Source organism: Eubalaena glacialis, chromosome 19 (assembly GCF_028564815.1).
Source record: "Eubalaena glacialis isolate mEubGla1 chromosome 19, mEubGla1.1.hap2.+ XY, whole genome shotgun sequence".
NCBI lineage: Eukaryota > Metazoa > Chordata > Mammalia > Artiodactyla > Balaenidae > Eubalaena > Eubalaena glacialis.
The window spans coordinates 10,779,979-10,795,672 of NC_083734.1; the positions used below are offsets into that span (position 1 = coordinate 10,779,979).

The 15,694-nt window shown below is 53.4% G+C and overlaps 1 protein-coding gene across 4 annotated transcripts; it reads left to right on the forward strand.

Annotated features, from left to right (window-relative positions):
- The first annotated feature begins 1,230 nt into the window (after positions 1-1,230).
- On the forward strand, positions 1,231-13,749 carry PLD2 (phospholipase D2). Of its 4 annotated transcripts, none has more exons than XM_061174656.1 (25): positions 1,231-1,365; positions 2,059-2,153; positions 2,242-2,372; positions 2,478-2,620; positions 3,056-3,161; positions 3,254-3,319; positions 3,443-3,501; positions 3,649-3,738; positions 3,831-3,983; positions 4,600-4,749; positions 7,833-7,916; positions 8,059-8,137; positions 8,916-9,026; positions 9,207-9,377; positions 9,760-9,886; positions 10,079-10,197; positions 10,298-10,411; positions 10,552-10,656; positions 10,879-10,967; positions 11,074-11,187; positions 11,365-11,414; positions 11,680-11,814; positions 12,053-12,206; positions 12,590-12,704; positions 13,343-13,749. In XM_061174656.1, exons 1-25 carry the CDS (start codon positions 1,244-1,246, stop codon positions 13,718-13,720), a joined length of 3,060 nt encoding a protein of 1,019 aa, XP_061030639.1. In that variant the 5' UTR covers positions 1,231-1,243; the 3' UTR covers positions 13,721-13,749. The 4 variants fall into 4 exon arrangements, with proteins under 4 accessions (XP_061030639.1, XP_061030642.1, XP_061030641.1 ...); XM_061174659.1 differs by having other exon boundaries at positions 12,956-13,434; XM_061174657.1 differs by lacking the exon at positions 1,231-1,365 and adding an exon at positions 1,423-1,508.
- Positions 13,750-15,694: the final 1,945 nt, after the last annotated feature.

The window sequence follows — 15,694 nt, forward strand, 5'->3', positions numbered from 1 at the left end:
CTAGCGTCTGTCATACAGAGTGAAGTAAGTCAGAAAGAGAAAAACAAATACCATATGCTAACGCATATATATGGAATCTAAAAAACAAACAAAAATGGTCATGAAGAACCTAGGGGCAAGACGAGAATAAAGACGCAGACCTACTAGAGAATGGACTTGAGGATACAGGGAGGGGGAAGGGTAAGCTGGGACAAAGTGAGAGAGTGGCATGGACATATATACACTACCAAATGTAAAATAGATAGCTAGTGGGAAGCAGCCACATAGCACAGGGAGATCGGCTCAGTGCTTTGCGATGACCAAGAGGGGTGGGATAGGGAAGATGGGAGGGAGGCTCAAGAGGGAGGGGATATGGGGACATGTGTACATGGCTGATTCACTTTGTTGTGCAACAGAAACTAACACAGTGTTGTGAAGCAATTATACTCCAATGAAGATCTATTTTTTAAAAAGTGATTTTTAATGACCATTTAAAAATAGCCTTTATTTGTCACTTTCTTCACCCTGCCTCTATATAAATGTGTGCAATTAGAGATCAAACAAGTTTGGCTAGTTTATTAAAAAGTTAAAATGATGGAGCAACTCCACTGCTAGCTATTTACCCAAGAGAAACGAAAACATATTTCTACACAAAGACTTACCCAGGAATGTTTATAGGAGCTTTATTCGCTGCAGGCAAAAACTAGAAACAACCCAAATGTCCATGAAGAAATATCCATCAACCCACTCTTCCATATAGAAGAGACAAAGAAATCTACTTTTTTAAAAAATGAAATATTTTGTCTATTAGAACCTGAAATTTTTCCTGTTTCCCCTTAGACTGTTAGTTCCAGAAGAGCAAGTCCCGTGATAGTCTTGTTCACTACTGTATGCTCAGAGTCTGGCGCGGAGAAAGTACGCAGTAAATGGTGAATGAATGAAAGAATGCAAGCTTGCGTACGTTAATGAATTTGTGGCCACCAGCCCTCGGGCCTTTCATCATTCCTTCCATCTACAAACGCTGGCTAGGTCGGCCCAATGTGGTTCTCAGCCGGCCCGGGAAGGGGACACAGCCAGGTCCCTGCCGCGGAGGCGCGTCCCGCCAGGGTCCCTGGCGGGATCGGTGGCCGGAGAGGACCCGTGGGGGCCGGCGCCCGAGCGGAGGAGGGTGCGCAGAGCCGAGAGCCCACAGGGAGGAGCGGGCCTGCACGGACCGACGGCGCGGATCAGACTGACAGCCCGGCAGACGGCGCCGCACCGATGCATGGAGAGGGTAGCGCCGTCCCGCAGAGCCGCGGGCGGCCCCAGCGCCCAGGCTGCACGCAGGACTGCAGGGCGGGCCGAGGGCGGCGGGGGCGGGACAGGACCGACGAGAATCCCGAGGAGGTGAGGCCGGGGGCCGTCCCGCCCCCAAGGGCAGGCCCTGAGCGCCCGTCCCGCCCTGGCCCTCTGGGGTGTGGGCTCCCGCTCTGACTCTGCTGGCTCTTTCTGCTCGCGAAGCCGCGCTGCCGCTGGCTCGGGCTGCCCGGGTGAGGGGACCGGGGAGGGGGCGCCGCGGAGATCCCGGGCCCAGGAAATCGAGCGGGGACGGGAATGAGCTTGGGCTGCGGGTCCTCCTGACTGAGCCTCATGCTCAGATTTCGGGGTTTCCCTCCCGGGCGGGGAACGCGTAACTTCCTCATTCCCGCCTGGACCCCTTCTTCCAGCTGGCTTGGCCTGGCTGGAGCCCCGGTGGCTCGGGACCCCTGGCAACCCCTGGGGCCCCTCCCCTGGCTTCTGCTCTGCCCCACTTCGGGGCCATCCGGGCCTGGCCGGGTGTTCCTCGGCACCCTGGTTACGGGACGGGAGGCGGGACTCAAGCATTCCGGATGCAGGAAGGATCGAGATAGGGGATGGAGATTAGAGGCGGGTTGGCAGGGCGTTGCAGACCGATGCGCCATAATCAGAGAGATTGGGAGTCAGCGGGAGCCAAGTGGGGGGAAGCGGGGGACCTGTGGGAGATGGAAGACCGTGGGGATGCGATAGGGGGCAGGGTTCTGCAAAGCAGGTCACCTTCCTGAGGCCTCCCCATATTCCTAGGATGGCGGCGACCTCCGAGAGCCTCTCGGAGGACTCCCGCCAGTTACAGATGGAGCCCGACGAGGTGGACACTCTGAAGGAGGGAGAGGACCCAGGTACACAGGGAGGACGCCCTCAGGGAGAGGAGGAGGAGGGGGCTGAGACCTCCTGGAGTCCACATTCTTCCACTTTCTCTCCTGTCAGCTGACCGGATGCACCCCTTTCTGGCCATCTACGACCTCCAGTCTCTGAAAATTCACCCCTTGGTGTTTGCCCCTGGGGTTCCCGTCATAGCCCAGGTGGTGGGCACTGAAAGATACACCAGTGGATCCAAGGTGGCTGGGCTGGCACCAGGGAGGGGGCTAAGGGGAGGGCTGGCCAGAGCGGGGGCTGCCACCCAACCAGGGAACATCCATTCAGTCAGTTCCTCACTCCCCCAGGTGGGCACCTGCACTCTGTATTCTGTGTGCTTCACTCACGGTGACTTTACCTGGACAACCAAGAAGAAGTTCTGTCATTTCCAGGAATTGCATCGGGACCTCCTGAGACACAAAGTCTTGACGAGTCTGCTCCCTCTGGCTCGGTGAGGGGGACAAGACTGCCTCCTGTGAAGGGCAGGTGCCCCCTCACGGCGGGGCAGCATGGGATGTCACTGCCCCAGCCCCCATTGCTGCTTTCCGTCTGTCTCATCCCCAGACCACAGCCTTTCCTCCCCCAGCTGCTTTCCTCCCCCAACTCTGGCCACTGGGCCTGCTCCTCTGACCCCGGTTACCAGGAAACCTTCCCTGCTCAGCTCTTCCTGTCCATGGTTCTGGGCCAGTATCTCAGCAGGGCTGGATGCCCAAAGTACCCTTGGCAGCCTCCCACCTTTTTCTGTCTCCATCCTCAGGGTAGGGGGCATTCCTTCTGCCAGCCTCTAGGTCCCCTCGCCTTTTCCAAGACCCCACCTCCAGTGCTTCAGGAACCAAGGCACCCAGCCTCCCATCCTCCTATTGACCCTCCCCCATCCCTTCCACAGCTTTGCCGTTGCCTATTCTCCAGCCCAAGAGGCAACCAACAGAGAGATGCCCTCTCTACGCCGAGCAGGTCCTGAGGGCTCCGCCAGACATGCATCCAGCAAACAGGTGGGACCGGACACCAGGTCCTCTGGGAAGGTGTTTGGGTGCAAATGGTTCTGGTCCCATCTGTCTCTCTCTCTTTCCCATCCCTACTTCAGAAATACCTGGAGAATTACCTCAACTGCCTCCTGACCATGTCTTTCTACCGCAACTACCACGCCATGGTAAGGTCAAGAGGCTGGTGCCAGGTCTCTTGAGATGGAGCAGGGGGCAGAGGACCAGGGTCGGTGGAGTCTGAGGGGCTGAAAACAAGAGTCTCTCCTCTGAGCCTTTTTCTTCCTCTGCAGACAGAGTTTCTGGAAGTCAGTCAGCTGTCGTTTATCCCAGACCTTGGATCCAAAGGACTGTGAGTGTCTGACACCCCTCACCCGCCATCTGCCAACATCTGGATCTCTCCCTGGCTGAGAATAGGGAAAGAGCAGTGCACAGTGGGCTGGAGGTCTGGATCCCTCACCCAGCCTCATCCAACATCTCTTCCTGGTTTTTCCCACAGGGAGGGGGTGATCCGGAAGCGCTCAGGTGGCCACCGTGTTCCTGGCCTCACCTGTGGCCGAGACCAAGTTTGTTATCGCTGGTCCAAGCGGTGAGGCCTGAGCAGAGCCGCTGGAGAGTGGGTGGGGGTGAGGAAGGAGATCCCAGGGGCATGGAGGAATGGTCAGAGCCCTTCCACTCCAGGTGGCTGGTGGTGAAGGACTCCTTCCTGCTGTACATGTGCCTCAAGACCGGCGCCATCACATTTGTTCAGCTTTTCGACCCTGGCTTCAAGGTACAGGTGGGGAAAAGGAGCACAGAGGCACGGTATGGGGTCCGGATCGACACCTCCCACAGGTAAGGCCTCCCTGGTGTGGACAGACACCTGGTGAGTGAAGAGCCAGCCTGGGGCCCTAAGGGGAGTTAAGTGGAAGAGACCATGGAAGAAAGGAAGGCGTTCCCACCTCCCTGGAGCCGGCCATGATTTGGAACCAGAGAACTGTTCTAGTCAGATGCTTGGGGCTGCTCTTAGAGGCTGGGCCCAGAGAAAGAGAGTTGAGTATAAGCCTGGGGGAAGGACTTTTGGTGCAAAAGATAGGGCACTCCATTCATTCATTTATTCATTCAACAAACTTAAGGGACTTCCCTGGTGGTCCAGTGGTTAAGACGCCGTGCTTCCACTGCAAGGGGCGCAGGTTTGATCCCTGGTCGTGGAACTAAGATCCCACATGCAGTGCAGCATGGCCAAAAAAAAAAAAAAAAAAAAAACAAAGAAACAAACTTAAGTGGCTGGCACAATACTAGGTGCCAAGGACCCAACTGTGAATAAGGCAGATACACTCCCTGTCCCTGTGAAGTCAAGTAGGGACTAAGGGAGGAGGTAGGAAAGAGGTGATAGCTAAAGGGGAGGTTTCTGGGCCAGGCCAGAGGTGTGGGGGGTGAGGATTGTGGTCCACCCATTGTTTCCGTCCAGGTCCTTGATTCTCAAGTGCAGCAGCTACCGGCAGGCACGGTGGTGGGCCCAGGAGATCACTGAGCTGGCCCAGGGCCCGGGCAGAGACTTTGTACAGCTGCACCGGCACGAAAGCTACGCTCCACCCCGGCCTGGGACCCTGGCCCGGTGGTGAGACACTGACATCCTTTCTGAAATTGTCGGTGGCCTTTTCGACCTCCTTGGTGTTCTCTGAGTCCTTGATCCTCTTTATCTCCTCTGACCCCTTCTGACCTCAATAACCTCCCCCTTTGACTTCTCAAATCTCCCTGACCCCCTGACCTCTTTAATCATGCTGATCCCTCTGATTGCCCTCTGATCTTTGTGAACCCCAAACTGGGTAATCTCTGACCCCGACCTCTCCGACCTCCTGTGACCTTTTTAACCTCCTTTCACCACACTGACCCTCTCTGTTCTCAGTGATCTCAAATGTCTCTGATTTATTCGTCCATTTAATAAACATCTTCTGAGCACCCACTATGTGCCAGGTCCAGTGGCAGGGATAAGACTCAGTAGGTGATACAGTCACGAAACAATGGGAGTTTGCCACGCTGGTGGTAGATATAGGGTACCAAGCACAGAGGAGGGGCATCTGCCCCAGTGTAGGATGTCAGGACTGGCTTCTAGAAGGCAGTAACCCTGAGGTTAACCTTAGCAAGATAAAGAAAATGGAGAAGGGCAGTCCATGCAGAGAAGCTAGAAATAGCCCAGCATGTTTGGGAACCACAAGACTGACTATTGTTGCAGCGTGAGGAGCAGTGGTCAGTAAAGAGTCTGGGGGTCGCAGGGTCTGATCAGTGCCTCTCCCGCTAAGCTGAAGCGGTTAACCTTTATCATAGGCAGAGAGGAGTCATGGAAAGAATTTTTCTTGGAGGTGGTGCTGAGTTTTTTTTTATTGGAGTATAATTGCTTTACAATGTCGTGTTAGTTTCTGCTGTACAACAAAGTGAATCAGCTATATGTATACATATATCCCCATATCCCCTCCCTCTTGAGCCTCCCTCCCACCCTCGCTACGGGGAGATCAGCTCAATGCTTTGTGACGACCTAGAGGGGTGGGATAGAGATTTATTTATTTATTTATTTTAAAAATTTATTTATTTTATTTTTATTTATTTTTGGCTGTGTTGGGTCTTCGTTGCTGCGCTAGCACTTTCTCTAGTCGCAGCAAGCGGGGGCTACTCTTCGTTGCGGTGCACGGGCTTCTCATTGCGATGGCTTCTCTTGTTGTGGAGCACGGGCTCTAGGCGCACAGGCTTCAGTAGTTGTGGCACATGGGCTCAGTAGTTGTGGCTCGCGGGCTCTAGAGCGCAGGCTCGGTATTTATGGTGCACGGGCTTAGTTGCTCTGCGGCATGTGGGATCTTCCCGGACCGGGGCTCGAACCTGTGTCCCCTGAATAGGCAGGAGGATTCCCAAACACTGCGCCACCAGGGAAGCCTGAGATTTATTTTTTAACATAAGAACTGATCATAGCTAATACTTACGTAGCACTTAGTGTGTGCCAGAAACCGTTCTGAGTGTTTTATGTTTATGAACTTACAACAACCCCGTGAAGCAGGTACAGTTGTTATTTCCACTTTACCGGTGAGAAAACTGAGGCAAGGAGAAGTTAAGTAACTTGTCAAGGTCACACACCTTGTAAACAGTGGAACCAGGATTCAAATCCAGGTAGTCTGGGTCAAGACCCTGCTCTTCACCATCAAACAGGACTGTTAGTTATTAAAAGTCTAACAATACGGAAACATATTAAGTAAAAAATTAAAGTTCTCTGCACAAGCCTTTACCCCCCGGCCCTTAGTTCTTCTCTACACCCTCTCCCCAAAATCCCATTTTTCTCCCCAGAAGTAATCCTGGTGATAGTTTGGTATTTATCCTCCCAGATCTTTTCCTGCATATTTTCATGTGCTTAGCATATATGTTACTTTTTGTTTTAATGTAAATGAGATCATGCAGTCTCTTCTTTGTTTTATTTTTTCACTTAACACATGTGTTAGAGATTAGGCATTTACATTATTTCCCACTTTCAGTCTTATAAATGATACTGCAATGAACATAATCTTTGGTTAAGCACTTAATAGGATGTCTTCCTAGATATAGAATTACGAAGTGCATTTAATGGTATCGGGGGTATGTGGATTTAATATTCTGATAGATACTACCAAACTGTCCTCTAAAAAAGCTATAAAACCAATGTATATTCTCACAAACTATGAGAATACTCACTTCCCCATATGCTAATATTGAATGTAACCTGCAATTTTAATTTTTGCCAATCTAGTGAATTTAAAAAGTGTTATTCATTTTAATATCAATTTCCTTGTTTAGTGATGAAGTTGAACATCTTTTCATCTATGATTGGCCATTTTCCCCCTGTGAACTATCAGTTCTCTTTTTTTTTTTTTTTTGCCGTGCCGTGCGGCTTGTGGGATCCTGTTCCCCGACCAGGGACCAAACCCGTGCCCTCCGCAGTGAAAGCACAGAGTCCTAACTGCTGGACGGCCAGGGAATTCCCATATCAGTTCTTATTCTTTGTTCAGTTGGCCTATATGTCTTTTTGTTATTGATATGTTGGAACTCTTTATATGTGATGTATTTTTTTAAAATAATTTACATTTGCATGTAAGCCTTCAAGCATTTTGTTCCACATTGTAGTTTAATTTTATTTATTTATTTATTTATTTATTTATTTATGGCTGTGTTGGGTCTTCGTTTCTGTGCGAGGGCTTTCTCTAGTTGCGGCAAGCGGGGGCCACTCTTCATCGCGGTGCGCGGGCCTCTCACCATCGCGGCCTCTCTTGTTGCGGGGCACAGGCTCCAGACGCGCAGGCTCAGTAATTGTGGCTCACGGGCCCAGTTGCTCCGCGGCATGTGGGATCTTCCCAGACCAGGGCTCGAACCCGTGTCCCCTGCATTGACAGTCAGACTCTCAACCACTGTACCACCAGGGAAGCCCTATATGTGATGTATTAATCTTCCCAATCTTTAGTCATTTTCTTTGGTTTGTTGTGTCTTTTGTAGTTTGTAATTTTATTTAGCTCGTACTGGCAAATTTATCCCACTTTGATATATCTACCTGCTACTGTCTGACCTCTCTGATCACTCTTGGTCTTTGACCCTGCTGTCACCTCTGACCCATGACTGTCCTCTGGTCTTCACTCTCCAGAGCTTTCTGGCTTCTGACTCCCCTGACCTCCTTGTCTTGGCCTCCCCCAGGTTTGTGAATGGGGCAGGTTACTTTGCTGCTGCAGCTGATGCCATCCTGCGAGCTCAAGAAGAGATTTTCATCACAGGCTGGTGGTAAGTGGGGAAAAATCCTGAGCAAGAAGCGGTAGGATAGGGCCTGCAACAGATCAGCTTATGGGTCAGAAAAGGAGTGGAAGGGGAGGAGTGACTGTTGTCGGGAGCTTAGCTTGCCCTTACCCCCTGCCCTGAATCCCAGGTTGAGTCCTGAGATTTACCTGAAGCGTCCAGCCCATTCAGATGACTGGAGACTGGACATTATGCTCAAGAAGAAGGCGGTGAGGAGAGTGGTTGGGCTGGAGGGGAGGTATGGTGGCGGGGTGGCCTGTGGGTGGAGATTGGTTAGAAGGGACTGTAGCATGGGGGAAGGCAGGGAATCTGAAATTTGAGGAGGAGGAAATATGCCCATCCTGGCTCAGTGTCTGGCAAACATCACCGCCTCCCCTTCCCTAAGGAGAACTGACACCTCCCTGTTCTTGCCCTTCCTCTAGCTGGTACAGACTTTCCTCCCAGTATCCATTACACTCTGTTGTGTTACTGCAGGGTGGACATGTCTGTCTCTCTCCCTGGACTGATTAATATCACTAGTTCCAATACAAGGCATAGTGTCTGCTATGTTGGGAGCATCCATAGATGTTGACGGGTGGGAGGAAAGATATGTGGATGATGGAGAGTGGGTGGGTGAATGGATGGGTAGATGATGGAGAGGGAGATAGATAGAAGGATGTGAGGTTGGGAAAGTGGGTCAGTAGGAGAGTGGGCAGGTAGATGGATGAATGATAGATGGTAGATGAGGGGATGAGTAAATTTTGGGGAAAATGGGTGGATAGATAATGCTGGGTAGGTGGGTAGACGTGTGGATGGGTGAGCAGATAGATGATGTTCAATCTAGGTTTGCTGTAAGGAACAAAGCAGGGTGTAATGGCAGAGCATTGAGGACCTCCAGGCAGGGAGGAGGAATATACAGGAATCCTGAGCATGGGGAAGGGTTTGGGAGGGTGGGAAGGGGTCATTCCAAGAGAGGCATTAGGATCTGATTCCCTCACTGACCACCAGGAGGAGGGTGTCCAGGTGTCCGTACTGCTGTTTAAGGAAGTGGAGTTGGCCTTGACCATCAACAGTGACTATAGCAAGAAGGTTCTGATGCTACTGCATCCCAACATAAAGGTGACTCTCAGCCCTCAGAGACCCCTTCCCTGCAGCCCTCCTCACCACACTTTCCCATCCCCTCAACCCTCCCTTTCCTTGAGCATCTCATCCTTCTGTCTTTCCATTCTCTCCTCCAACACCTCCTCTTTCTTCTCCCACCTAAGCTCACTCTCATGAACTCCCCCATACCTGCTCCAGGTGATGCGCCACCCAGACCAGGTGACTCTGTGGGCCCACCATGAGAAGCTCCTAGTGGTGGACCAAGTAGTGGCCTTCTTGGGGGGGCTGGACCTCGCCTATGGCCGCTGGGATGACCTGCACTACAGACTGACTGACCTTGGGGACTCCTCTGAGTCAGCTGCCCCCCAGGTAATCCCCCAAGGCCTTCCTGAGCTCCCCCAAACTCAGCTAACCTAAATCCACACCCCTTCCCAGCTCCAGCCTTCCCCTCCAGTCATTCCAAGCCCACACTCAGGGTTCCTTGGCCTTTCTGGGACCCCAAGAACCTGCTTTGAATATACTATGACCCAGTCCCCTCCCCATGTCCGTTACCCACCCCTCCCCCCCATTCCTCTAGGGATTTCAAATGCATCTGAAGGGGAGGACCAGGGAATCAAACTGTCTCTGCTTCATTCTTACTTTGTGTCTCTCTGTCTCCCAGTCTTCCAATGCTCCTTTCTTCTCTTTGGCCTGGCTCTGTACGGCCCCATGACCTCTCCTTGCCCCTGGTTTGGGTGTGTTCCCCCTACAGCCCCCCACCTCATGCTCAGACCCTCCAGCTACACCAGACCTTTCTCACAACCAACTCTTCTGGCTGGGCAAGGACTACAGCAATCCTATCACTAAGGACTGGGTCCAGTTGGATCAGCCTTTTGAGGGTAGGAGTCCCCTTCCTCCAAAGCCCGTGAGAGCTGGGAGCAGGGGCAGAAGGCAGGGCTGGGACTGAGGATGGGATGAACTGGGTCAAGGGTGATGCACCCTCCCCTCGGGTTGGCTCCTCCTCCTCCCTGCCCCAAGTGTCCCCAAGAGACCATCCCTGACCTCTCCCCTGACTCTCCTGGGACCCCCAGATTTCATTGACAGGGAGACCACCCCCCGGATGCCATGGCGGGACGTCGGGGTGGTGGTCCATGGCTCACCCGCCAGGGACCTTGCCCGGCACTTCATCCAGCGCTGGAATTTCACCAAGGTGCTCGATCCCTCCTGCTCCCTCCTGTGAGGCTGGAGGGCGGGAGGGAGCCTGGGGCAGCTCGTCACCTCCCTCTGACTCTGCCATCCCTCTTCCTCAGAACACCAAGGCCAAGTACAAGATACCCATGTACCCCTACCTGCTGCCCAAGTCCACTAGCACCGCAAACCAGCTCCCTTTCATGCTCCCGGGAGTGCAGTGCGCCACCGTGCAGGTGAGGCTCCGACTTCAGCCTGCCCTCGCCTCCCTCCCTTCAGCCCAGTGCCCCAGCCCACTCTCCCTGACCTGAGAGCCCCTGCCAGACCCCTCCTCTCCCGGGCTCAGGAGCCACATCATATTCGCCGTCCCCCCCAGGTCTTGCGGTCAGTGGACCACTGGTCAGCGGGGACCTTGGAGAACTCCATCCTCAATGCCTACCTGCACACCATCAGGGAGAGCCAGCACTTCCTCTACATTGAGGTCTGACTGGGGGGAGGGTGGGGCAGAGGACGGAGGGGACATCCCAGGGGAGAGACTTAGGATGTCAGTGGCATCAATCGTTGAGGACTGGCGTAACTGGGCCTGGAGAAATGCAGAAGCCTGGGGCCAGGGCCTGGAGCCTGGGGGTGGGGATGGCAGCGGGGAGCTGAGGGCAGGGGCTGGGGCTGGACTGCTGATGTCTGTCATTGGTCCCTGCCCCAGAATCAATTCTTCATTAGCTGCTCAGATGGGCGGACGGTGCTGAACAAGGTGGGCGATGAGATTGTGGACAGAATCCTGAAGGCCCACAAGTAAGATGGACCAGCCAGAGTGTGAGGATTGTGGGCGTGGTTTAAGCCCAACTGGATGGGTGGGGCTTGGGGGAGAGGTCACACCTCTGACTCCACCCCTCCCCAGACAGGGGCAGTGCTTCCGAGTCTACATGCTTTTGCCCCTGCTCCCCGGGTTCGAGGGCGACATCTCCACAGGTGGTGGTAACTCCATCCAGGCCATTCTGCACTTCACTTACAGGTGACCCTCGGCGCCCCCCTCAGCCAGACTCTGCCTCTCCATGGCCCCATCCTACCTATGCCTCCATCCTGACTCTGTCCTGATCCCTTCTTGCTGGACTTTTGAGGTCCACCTCTCTCCTGACATCCCCCATCTCCTCCCCAGTCTCCACCTCCCTCACCCATTCTCTTCCCTCAGGACGCTGTGTCGTGGAGAGTATTCAATTCTACATCGCCTCAAAGCAGCCAGTGAGTGCTGGGAGCTGGGGGTTCAAGCCCTGGACTCCCGGGGAGGGGGCGATTGAGGGACTGGAGCCCCAGGGATGGACGGAAGGAGGCTATCACTCCTGCATGCTTCTGGGGCTACTGCCTGAGCCCACAGGTGGCCTTACACTGCAGAGAGAAGTATATAGACCAGGGCTTCTGAAGTGAGGAGGTAGATGGGACAGGGCTCTGTCTGCACATGGAGAGTACCTCTCACCTCACTCCCCTTCCCCCCATCTCTTACTCACAGTGGGGACAGCATGGCGGGACTATATTTCCATCTGTGGGCTTCGCACACACGGAGAGCTGGGTAGGCACCCGGTCTCAGAGCTCGTCTACATCCACAGCAAGATGCTCATTGCAGATGACCGGACAGTCATCATTGGTCAGTGCTGGATCTCGGCCCTGGCAACGAGAGGAGGGTGGGGAGAAGTGGAGCAGGGCCCAGCCAGGGGCAACAGGGATGGAGGTGGGTGATGGAGATTGCAGCTGAGGCCCAGTTGGGGATGGAGGCCAAAGAAGGCGTGTTGCCCACAGGCTGGTTCTTGGGTAGAGGTGATGGGGTCTCCTGGGCTCAGGAGGACACAGTGTGTCCTGCACCCCCACCCCCCACCCCTGCCCAGGCTCCGCAAACATCAATGACCGGAGTTTACTGGGGAAGCGGGACAGTGAGCTGGCTGTGCTGATCGAGGACACGGAGATGGAGGCATCCCTCATGAATGGTGTGGAATATCAGGCGGGCAGGTTTGCCTTGAGTTTGCGGAAACACTGCTTCAGGTAGAGCCGGGGTGGGGTGCTACAGCGTAGTGGGAGAGGTGGAAAGGGGGAGGGTCTGCCTTTTGAGCAAGTGTGAGGATTGCTTAGAGGTAGTACTGGATTTCCCAAGAGGCAGACTCATCCAGTTTAAGGTACCGGCAAAGCAGGGATACCAAAAAAATGAGAAACAAATATTTCAAAAGTAACTTGGTATATCTTTTAAAGCATTAAAGTAGTCGCCAAAGTAGAGACAAATTAAAGCTCTGTTGGACTCGTTTACACTTATTTTACTGTTTAACATTGCTTCTATTTTGAAATACCTGGGTAGGCACATTATAATTTTCTGGTATTCAGGCTTTCAAAGGATCTTAATCTGGCCCTGCTGGGACCCCTTTCTCCCGCAGCGTGATTCTCGGGGCAGATGCCCGGCCGGACCTGGATCTCCGAGACCCTGTCTGTGATGACTTCTTCCAGTCATGGCAAGACACAGCTGAGAACAATGCCAATATCTATGAGCAGGTGGGCAAGGGGTGTGGGCAGGGGTGCTGGCAGGGGGAAGTTCACGGATTATCCTGTCTAGGGTGGGATAGAGAGGAGCCCCCGCACAGCCATCCTCATAAGGGGATGAGGGTCTGGGGACATCATGGGATTCAGTGGCTCAGGGTCAGTGTAGAGGGATATGGTGGGCATGGGGGCGTCTAGCCCAGTTGGGCTTGGACTCTTGGGCAGTCTCCCCAAGCCTTATTGGCTTCCATACCCCTCGCCCATAGATCTTCCGCTGCCTGCCGTCCAACGCCACTCGCTCCCTCCGGGCACTCCGGGAGTATGTGGCCGCGGAGCCGCTGGCCACGGTCAGCCCTCCCTTGGCCCGGTCTGAACTCACCCAGGTCCAGGGCCACCTGGTCCACTTCCCCCTCAAGTTCCTGGAGGATGAGTCTTTGCTGCCCCCCCTGGGTAGCAAGGAGGGCATGATACCCCTAGAAGTGTGGACATAGCTGCAGCTCCAGCCCGGGAGAGGTCACCAGCCGCTGGGCTCCACCTCATCTGGCTCCCTGCCCCCTCACCCTGAGGACCGAGGGCAGTGCCTTTGAGACCTGGGGGAGGCAGGCATCCCCGGAGGGGACTAGAGAAGTCACAGAGGACCCTTTCTTGAGAAGCAGCGAAAGAGGACACTCTCAAGCCCGGGCTGGGGAGGCAGAAGAGGGTCCAGAGAAGTTCATCCTCCTCGCTGCCCAGTTCAAACCACTGCTACAAAGGAGAAGCAAAACTCCTGCCGGGATGCCTGGGGCCAGCCTCCTACTCCAGGAGGACCAGATTCTGCCCTGGGCCTTCCCATCTCTCCCTTCGTCTTCCTGCCCTGGAACCCCCTCCCTGCCCCAGGGCCTTTCCCAGTTCATTACTGCCAAAGTGGAGGGAAGGATGGAGCCACTCCCGGCTTCAGTGCCCATGGTGGGGAGGGGACGGGGGGTGGGGGGATGCACACTAACCCCCTCCACCAGCTGATGACAGACACTAACTCTGTATCAGTTCAATAAGCGTTTCATAAATAAAAGCCTAGAAAAGGTCCTTGCCTCTTCCTTGGCTGAACTGAGTGCTTGTCTCAGCTGCCCCCCCAGGCCTACACACAGCAGCACAGGCCCCTTCACCCTCTCTCCACACCACTGGTTTCTTCTTTCTGTGACTTCATCTCCGCTCCGCTTGTCTGTGGCTTCGGGAGCTCCGTCACCAGGTGCTGGGAAGACAAGGTGTTCACACAGGGATGCCTGGGTAAAAGAAGGGCGGGGCCAAACCAGGACTCCTGGAGGACAGTGGAGCTGATGGTGCAGCTTCAGGTGAGGGAGGTGCCCAAAGAAGGGCCCAGAGGGGCTGCCTCTTGTTCCTCAAGTGACTGCAAGGGGAGAGGCTTAGCGAAGCCCCTGGGAGTGGATAAGGGTATAGGCTTGAGGTCAGGAAGAACTGGGCCCAAATCCTGGACTTGTCACTTACTACCTTGGTGACCTTGTCAAGTCACATCACTTCTCTGGGCCTCGGTGGTCCCAACTGGGAAATGGGAATAATACTTAATAACTGGCTTGCTGTAAAGATTCAGTCATTGACTTAGATATTTATTGAGTACCTGCTCTTTGCCAGACACCATTCTAAACTCACAGCAGTGAGTACAACAAAGTCCCCACCCTCGTGGGACAGGCACGTATGTCCTGGAGCTTCAGTGTCCAGTACAGTAGCCACCAGCCACATTTGGCTATTTACATTTAAATTAATTACAATTAGAAATAGGTAAAGATTTAGTTCCTCACTCGCAGCAGCCATGTTTCAAGTGCTCAGGAGCCACTCGTGTCTAGTGGCTAGCATATTGGACGGTGCAGGTATAGACCATTTCCGTCATTGCACAGAGTTCTATTGGTTGGCAGTGCTCCAGAGGGAAGAGAGAAAATAGATGGTGTAGTCTACAAGAGAATGTAGTTCACACTGGACTGAGGAGGGTTATCTCCCACGGCAGGTGGAGAGAAAAGGATAAGATAACAGGGGTATACAGAGAGAGCTCTTTGAGTGAATTGGTGACTTTTATTTCTTAAGCTGGGTGGTGGGATATGAACTTTATATATATTTTTCCATATCTTTTTGTATATCTGAAATATTTTTCAATTAGAAAAAAGTTTAGCACAGTCCTGGATCTTGTCCTTTGTTTCCCCAGCCTCACTCCCCAATCTCAGAATTGACCACAGGAGCAGGAAGAAACAGAGGGGAATAGAGTGAGCAGTTTAGGAGGCCTTCCTGGAGGAGGGGTGTGCTTGTGGATGATGACGTGGAGAGAGGGGATACTGTGGCCTTGCTCACATCCTCTCTTTTGAGTCCAGCCCTCCGTTCCTCTGAAGAAGCCACTTCCACACAAGAAATTCCCCCTCCCATGTATAGCCAGTCCCCAGGTACTAATTGGCATTCTGCTAATTAGCCTCATTGTCAGCACTAAGGGCCTCTTTCCCTAGGGGACCGTTACCTCATTAACTGTGGAGTGGAGTGGAGGCAGCAGCTGCCCCAGGGCTGGGCCAGGGGTAGGTGGGCTTCTGCTTCATACTGTCTGCTGGTCTATCTGCTCCCCACTCATTGGTCCTGGAGTTTCTTGAATGGAGGCCCGCACAGTGTAGGGAAAAAAAGCAGTAGGCCTGCAATCAGAAGAGTTGCCTCTAGACCCAGGGTGAAGAGAATGAATCCAGCCTCCCAAGGTGGGTGGGAGGCCCTGAGGGTGATTGGGTCTGTGCAAAATGTCCAACCCCCAGGGATCCAAAATTTGCCTTATTTTTAATAGTTTAACTTTTCTTGATGCCTGATCCAGGGCTTCCTCTACCACATTGTCTCTTTTAAAGTTATTATGGACAATTTCATATATACATAAAAGTAGAGAATAGACTGATGAAACCTCAGGTACCCACACATCAATACTCCAGCTTCAATAATTATCAGCAGGACTTACCTGGTGGCACAGTAGTTGGGAATCTGCCTGCCAATGC